Source organism: Artibeus jamaicensis, unplaced genomic scaffold (assembly GCF_021234435.1).
Source record: "Artibeus jamaicensis isolate MK-2021 breed Jamaican fruit bat unplaced genomic scaffold, CSHL_Jam_final contig_519, whole genome shotgun sequence".
Classification (NCBI taxonomy): Eukaryota; Metazoa; Chordata; class Mammalia; order Chiroptera; family Phyllostomidae; genus Artibeus; species Artibeus jamaicensis.
In genome coordinates, this window is record NW_026521871.1 from 55123776 (window position 1) to 55131746 (window position 7971).

A 7971-nucleotide genomic window follows, 5' to 3' on the forward strand; every position below is an offset into this window, starting at 1 on the left:
TACAGTGACTTGGAGGTGGTTGCTCTCTCTTCCTCTTTGTAACTTTGCCACTCTTTTTCTGTGTTCTGCTTCAGCTCCCCTTTCTCTTCTCTTCACCATGCTGTTGCTACAGTCACCCCTAGGGGAATTTTCTGGCTCGCATCTCAGTGAGCAAGGAGGAACATCAAGCTCTCGTTTGGGAAATGAGCACCGTGGTCCGTGGGCCTTTACTGAACCCAGTTCACCATTCAGACTAAATGGAGAAATGAGATGCCCATAACAGAATGTCTAGAACACAGGCCCCAGAATAAGACTGAGTTTGGTGTTAATCCCTGGCCTTCTCCTTGCAGCCCAAGGTGGTAAACCCACTGATCGGCCTCCTGGGTGAATATGGAGGCGACAGTGACTACGAGGAGGAGGAGGAGGAGGAGCAGCCCCCTCCCCCACAGCCCCGCTCAGCGCAGCCCCCACAGCGGGACGAGGCGACAACCAAGAAGGAGAATGAAGAAGACAAACTCACTGACTGGAATAAACTGGCCTGTCTGCTCTGCAGAAGACAGTTTCCCAATAAAGAAGTTCTGATCAAACACCAGCAGCTCTCAGACCTGCACAAGGTATTAGGGGAAGGGCCTGACCTTTCAAACTTTCAGACAGTGGCGAGCATTTCAGGGAACAAAAGGTTCATGCTGTCCTTCCTCAGCCTGTATCATCCCCAGTTCCAATAACTAATCAGTCCACACTTCGAGAGTAAGTTGTTCCTCCACCTTTTGTCCATGAGTTGCTGTGATCGAAGCTGTGCCCACCTTCCAACAACTTCATACCCAAGACAGGCAGCGGTTGGGGCACCCAACCTGGAGCCTGTGCTGGAGACCGGGTGGGGGACGGGAGGGGGGAGAAGGGCTTGTGGAGTAGGCAGCTCACTTGCCGGGTTTCTCATCTTAGCTGTGTCATTAACCAGACCTCAGATAAGCCCCTTCTCATCTTCCGCACTTGCAGGCGTCCCCTGGTTCCGTCTAGCCCTGGCAGGGTGCCCTTTCCCCCCGGTGGGTCACATTCTGCCGTCTCTTCACGTAGGGAGTCGCTGCTAGAAGCCACGGCACAGCAGGTAGTCTGGGTGTCAGACAGACATACGCCAGCCTTCCCGTTTATACGTACCGACCAGGGAGCCAGACTCTGGGCAGGCGAAGCCCCGTAGGTGGACTCGTGTTGCAGAGCGATTTGTTTCAGACCCCTTCTGTAGCAGATGCTGCAGGGGCAGGTCAGGATTGGATTTAGACTTTCCCTCAACACAAAACCCTGTCTCCTGTGGCTAAAAGCTGAGAAGCTCTGACTCTGTAATAAGCACGCCTCTTCTCCCAGCTGCCTCTGGAGGGTCTGCAGTTTCCAGAACTCTGGCACACTTCTTCCGACAGTCCCTGCAACAGACGACCTACTGAGTCCCTTTGATCTTTTCAAATTGGGAGTCATCAGACTAAAATTTAAATTTCAGCTCTCTGATGAAAATGCTAATAAATGGCTAACAGGATAAAAAGTAGTTGTCAGGGAAGAGGAACTAGCCTTCTGGTGACCCCACAAATGGAACTGCCCCCCGGGCAGTGGGAAGTAGATGCAATAGTTCTCCTTTCCTTACGGAGTGCAGAGAACCCTCTCCGCACAGTGTCTTACCCTGTGTGCTTGAGGGCCTATGTAGGGGAGCCCACACTTCAGTGCAGGGCCCTTGAGGAGTAGATCTCAAAGCAGTCTGTTTGTTTTTTGAGGCCCTTGGGGTTTCTGTTACTATTTCTCTGGGGGCTTGAAAGTGACCAGTGTCTGAGGGTGGTGGTGGCAGACAGAGCATGTGAGCGTTTGGTTTTCTTCCCTGGTATTCTCGAATTTGCCTCTCCCATAATTTTTATCTTAGGTAAATTTTATAGGTAAAGAGATCAATAAACCAGATCTGTGTCTTCTACACTGTAAATAGAAGTGAAGTTTTAGTTACGTTCCTCCTTGTGCCACACCACGTAACTGCTCTGTGTGACGAGGCAGCACTGCAACCCGGGTTCCCACGGCTGAGCCTAGGCAAGACCACGTAGCAGTTGTTGCTCACAGAGTATAGTGATCACTCAGCAGAGCTGGTCAGTGAAAGGAGCCGTCGTCCTGGAGCAGCCATGGGAAAGGCCTGGAGGCATTTCTAAGAGGCTTGTTCTAGCCCCGTACTCAGAACTCCTTCTCTTCTCAGCAAAACCTGGAAATCCATCGGAAGATAAAGCAGTCAGAGCAGGAGCTCGCCTACCTGGAGAGGAGAGAGCGGCAGGTGAGCTTTGGTGACCTCCTCCTGTGCTGCCTCGGCTTTCCGGGGAGGGATTTCCAGGCAGTAGTGAAGACAGAGAACAGAGGGGCCCTGAAAGACGCTGTGTGCATTTCTCAAAACTCATCAAACTACATTAAAATGGGTGCATTTTGTAATTTATAAATAATACCTTATTAAAGTTGATGTTTTTTTAAAAGGTGCTGCTAGGGGTCTCTGAGTAGATCGAGTAAGTAGCACTCCTCTTTCCTGCCCAGCTTTTAAAATCAGGGAAAGGGTGTGGGATAGGGCTGCTGAAGCACCATCCTCCAGTTGTGGGCACAGTTAGTGGCCTGTGAGAGCCAGGTACACCTGCCACCTAGACCACCCGGTGAGCCAGGCTCACCTGCCCGGCCTCCAGCTGCACTGGTCCAGGGCAGGTCCGCTGTGATGGTTTGGAGTCCGCCCGTCCAGGCCTGTTGGAGGAGAGCCCTTCCTCCTCAGAAGAGGAGGAGACAGCTGATCCCAGCACACCGCTGCTTCTTTCCAAACCGCCCTGGCCAGGAAGCTGCGGCTTTCACAAGAAGAGTGTGTGAAGGAGTAAGAGCGTCCAGGAGTTCCCGGTTGAACTCCCTTCGTATTAGAAGAAATGTCAGGAGTAAAGTGAAGCTTCCCTACTTTTTTGTCCCCTGAGATAGAAATGTCAGATTTGTTCTTCTGCTTATCAACAGGGGAAATTTAAAGAAAGAGGAAATGACCGCAGAGAAAAGCTTCAGCCTTTTGACTCTCCAGAAAGAAAACGGATGAAATACTCCAGGGAAACTGACAGGTGAGCCAGGAACTCTTGGCTCAGCCTAAGCCTCGGGACCTGATGCTGAAACTGTCTCCTCCCCAGACTGCGCTGCTCTTTTCTGTCACACGGAGGTCAGGTGATCGGGAGCAGGTTCTGTCGGAGCTCTTGGAACACGAGGGTCACTCCACCCTCTTGACCACCTGTCTTCACACAGGGAGAGTGTGTGTGTATGTGTGTGTGCGTGCACGGAAGAGTGGCTGGCGGCCTAGCTGCGCAGGGCCCAGGCTGCAGTGGACCTGCTTGGGAGCCCTCTCTCCTCACCAGTTGTGGGCCCAGTAAGCATGTCATACTCGGGAACCTCCGTCGTTACACGGAGGGCTGAGTGAGTGGTTGGCTGCTGATAGAGATATATGGTCTCTAGCTGCCTGTACTGGTTTCCAGTTTGATAGTCTCCAGGTCGTGAGCCCAGAGTTACACAGAATTTGTTGATAACCCACTCTATGCAGATACTGTGTTAAGTTCGAGGAATGCTCAGGTGGAAAGAATGTACATTATTCTCAACTGTCTAAACTTGGAATAAAGAACGCTTAGGTGGCGCTGTGCCTCACAGGACAGACAGAAATACAGTGGGGGGGGGGGGCATATCAGTTGGAGGAACCTGCGAACACCGGGGTTGAGAGAGGGGTTTAGGGTGCATTTGGGGAGTCTAGGTAGCTGGGTGGCATTAAACACTAGACATGTGGTTGAGTGGCAAGAGATGAGGCTGGCCGAAGACCACTTCATGGAGTTCGTACTCCTCGAACGCCACGCAGTGCAGGTTCTAAAGTGGTTGGAAACAGCATGTGATCCAGTAGCTCTGTGTTAGTGAGCAGAGTAACCAGAAGCCAGGGCAGACCGTGTAGTGCCTGTGGGGCAGGGGAGGTGATGGCGGAGAAGGGCCCTGCAGAGGCTCCGTAGGGCTGGGCTCTGGCACCTCACCTTCCCTGCTCACAGCCCACAGATAAGGGGTTGTTTTTGGGTCATGACTCAAAATAACTGTGTGTGTAATTGAAAAAGAAATCCTCATGAAAAATGCTTTCTTGTCGTGTTCAGTAAGTAAACTGATGTTTTTATTCTAGTCTATTCGGTTTGCATATTTAAGAAGTGTTAAGAGGGCACAACTTAATCAATGTAACATCCCACTGGGTCACCCTCTGCAGTTTCAACTACACTGGACGAGGACAGAGGTGCAGGGGTCACCAGGAGGAAGGGGGCACGGTCACTCTAAGCCTGCTGTTCTTGGGTGGGAGGAGACCCCTCCTCTATTCCCTGCACCTTTCACACCACGCGCTGCCGGCTCTCCTCCTCCATCCTCCTTGCTCATCCCTTTTCTGGGTGATTCCAGACATTCACCAGCACTCTGCCCTCCGTGCCTTACCCTCTTGACCTGCACTGTCCAATGGACCCAAAGCCTCGGCCACACCTAACAGACTAACCAGTCCTGTGGCTCCATTCCAAATCATTCCTGTTTTCTGAGCTCAAAATCGCTATTTCCATTTCCTTCCTGGGCGTGTCCTCTTGGACCCTCTCACCCCCTTGCACTGAACAATTGCTCAGTGTCGTGTCCCATTCCACGTTAGACTCGGTCCAGCTCTGCTGAGCCTGCCGTGTTCCTGCGTCAGCATCAGAGCATCACTGCAGCGCAGTCTGCCTGCTCTGACTCGGTCTTACTCCCCTGTCTCCCGTAGCATTAGTGGCCAGCTCCCGAATTCAGCCTGGGCCCCCTTTCTTGCTCACCTCCAAACCAGACTCCTTAATCTCAATCTTTGCCTCTCATTCTTCAGTCCATTCTCTGCCCTGCCACCAAAATGACCTCTGTGTGCAGAAATCTGCTCCTACAATTCATCTTTTTGTGGAGGGAGACCTTGCCTAGAGGGAAGCCCGGGTTTCAGGGTGTTTCTTTGCCTGAAGGTTGAAGTCCATTGCCATGATTTAGTGTGATGTTCAAGTATTTTCAGTCCGGCCCAAGCAGCCTTTTGTCAGACCCTGCCTGTCCCCTCCTGGAGAGGTGGGGTGCTTTTACTGCTTCCCACCGCGCCCTCCTGCCCTCCCTCCCTTTTACTCCTAGCTCACAGACTGCTCCCTGGGCAGGCCCAGTCCAGACGCACCTCCCTGTTGGGGTTTCTGTCATTTTCGGGGATGCCCTTTGTAGGGGTGCCCAACGTCTTGGTGCCTCTGGGCACACTGGAAGAAGAGGAGTCGCCTTGGGCCACACATTGAATATTGTGACATATAATCACACAAAAAAAATCTCATGTTTTAAGTAAATTTACGACTTTGTGTTGGGCCGCGTTCATAGCCATCCTGCGGCAGGGTGGACACCCCTTTATGGTTTGTGTCCCCTGTGCTGTATTTTGGTAGCGGGCTGCCACAGCGGGGGTTGAGCTGCTTGGTATGCCATAAGCATCTGTTGGCCTAGTATCCCTCTCCCGTCCTTCCCAGTGAACAGGGTTTGGTCTTGGTCATCTCAGTGTCCCCAGGACAGAGCCTGTTGCATGGGTAGCAGATGCTCAGAAATACCGTTCAATACACGTTAGAGGAGGCAAAGCTGAATCAAGAGGACAAGTTTTCAGTAGGCTCATGAGCAGGCCTCTTTGGAAGTGGCGCTAAGTCTGTCTGCTTCCTTTGCAGCGATCGTAGACCTGCGGATAAAGAAGGCCCAGATGACGGCAGCAAAGGCAGCTGTGCCCAGCAGGCTGCCACTTGGAGGAAGGGGGCAGGCCTCGGATCTGGTCATCCTGGACTGGCTTCCTCCGAAGAGGTGAAACGGTTTCCTTCCGTCTTGCTGGGCTGCCGTAAACTGGAAATACACTTAACTGTCTCTCACTCTAAGGCCCAGAGCCGTGTCTCTGCCTTTCAGCTGGGCTATTTCCACTGCTGGCGACGCATGTGGGAGCTGAGGAGCCCCTCGGTCTTGGTTGCTGGGTTATAGTGAGGCATGCTTGCCCTTTGCAGTTTGCCTGGCAGTGGGAAGGGGGAGGGAAATCGGGATGGAGCTCATCTTACTCCTACACAGAGTAAGAGGAGAGGCATCGTGGGCAAGAGGCAGTTGGAGAGCGAAGAAGCCTTTGGTGGAAAGATCCGGGGAGCTAGCGATCAGAGGTACAAAGGCATCTCTGGGAGAGGCTGTCATCAGAGGCGATTGGTGGCTCAGATTTGAGGCACATGAAGTTCATCCTGGTTCCCAGGAAGGGCTGTGCCACACCTTAGATTTTAGGAGACAAGGAGGAAGGTGCGAAGAGGAAGCACGCCCCATTCCGTGCTCAGTTTGCCCCCTGAAACTGCCGCCGTAGAGTGGCTTCTCCTGGCTCCGGTGTGGGGTCCGAGTCCTGAACCCACTGCGGCTCCACCTCTTTTTCCCTCTGTCCCACTCCATTCCGACTCAGAAATGCTTGCAGTCAAAGTCCAGCCCAAGGCTAACTTCATAGAGCAAGCCCCCCTCATTGTTTGCCTCTCTCCTACAGACTGAAGGCCGGACACGGGGGCCCAGCACGGGGGCTCCAGGGAGACCCAGCAAGAGACAGTCCAACGAGACTTACCGAGACGCTGTGCGCCGGGTCATGTTTGCGCGGTACAAGGAGCTGGATTGAAGAGCGAGACATGTCCCGCAGGACACGGCCTCCTTCCTGTTTTGTTTGTCCGTCTCTCCTTTTGTTTTGTTACTGTTCTGGCTGCTAGAACTTTTTTAAATAAACTTTTTTTCAATGTGATTTTTCGGTGTCCTTGCATTTTTCTCCCATAGGTGGGGAGGGGTGGGGACCTTGAAGTGGGCCCCTTTGAGATGCTGCTGGGTGGAGAGAGCGGCACTGAGCCCTCCGCACCGCCTGCTGTCGGCGCGCGTGGCCTTGACCTCCAGCCTGTGTGAAGACTGTCAGACCAAAAATCACTTTCCTGATCCAGTGAAAATAGCGTCTCACCATTGTTTCTGTTTCTTTGCTAACTGCCGAGGCTAGACTGCTTCCATGTGTTGGCTCACTGCTGTGATGGCCTTTGAAAGTCTGCCTCTGACTGCCCCATCGTTGGGGGGTTGGGCAACTCTGCTTCTGGTGCCTGCCGGGCGCTCAATACTCCACACATGTGATCACCGCAACGCGTCTGCAGGTAAGAAGCACACTCCTCTCTGGCCAGCGCCCAGCCTTTTCTTCTTTTCTCCACGGCTAAGCCCCTTCCGAGAGGTGTCTCCCCTTTCGGGTCTTTCTTAATTTTCTCACCATATCATACATACCATTTCTTTTACAGTTAAGAGACTATGTCCTATGAACCTAATCTAAACTTGTTTTTAAAGATTATCTATTTTTAGAAAGGGGAAGAGAGGGAGAGAAACATCAGTGTGTAGTTGCCTCTCTCAACCCCGCACAGGGCACCTGACCCGCAACCCAGGCATGTGCCCTGACTGGGAATCGAACTGACAACTCTTTGGTTCTCAGGCCAGCGTTCAGTCCACTGAGCCACACCATCCAGGGCCTAATTTAAACTTTTAAAGACAGTTCTTCAAGGTAAGATAGTATAGTTGTAGGAATTGTGCTGTGAATATGTCACAGGTAAGAATGTTTCTTAGGAAGAGAACTACAGGTTTAGAAGAACATCTTGATGATGTGAGGTTTGGAGTTAGTGAAGTTTTTCTGTAAAGAGGCTGAGAGCCAGTGTTTCGGCTCAGCTCTGTTGTATTGAGAAAGCAGCCATAGACAATATGCATTAACAAGTGATTATGGCTGTGTTCCAATAAAACTTTATTTACAGAAATGGGTTGCAGGCCAAAATGGGCCCATAGTTAGTGGTTTGCCAACCCCCGGTGTACGGGCAGATCCAGCATTAGACAGGAACTAGAAGGGCTCTGTAGAGAGAGGGTGGGGGTGGGATCGGCACTCTGGAGGGGGTGGCAGTGAGGAGTGGG

The 7971-nt window shown here is 52.2% G+C and overlaps 1 protein-coding gene across 6 annotated transcripts in view; it reads left to right on the plus strand.

The window, feature by feature from the left end:
• The window catches only part of RBM6 (RNA binding motif protein 6), an 88708-nt gene extending 81921 nt beyond the window's left edge, over window positions 1-6787 (plus strand). For all 6 annotated transcript variants that reach the window (XM_037128679.2, XM_037128678.2, XM_037128680.2 and 3 more), the window contains 5 exons: window positions 330-593; window positions 2198-2272; window positions 2977-3074; window positions 5709-5838; window positions 6542-6787. In XM_037128679.2, coding sequence (XP_036984574.2) covers window positions 330-593; window positions 2198-2272; window positions 2977-3074; window positions 5709-5838; window positions 6542-6667 — 693 coding nt within the window. In that variant the 3' untranslated portion in view covers window positions 6668-6787. The remainder of the gene's footprint in view (window positions 1-329; window positions 594-2197; window positions 2273-2976; window positions 3075-5708; window positions 5839-6541) is intronic.
• The last annotated feature ends 1184 nt before the right edge of the window (window positions 6788-7971 follow it).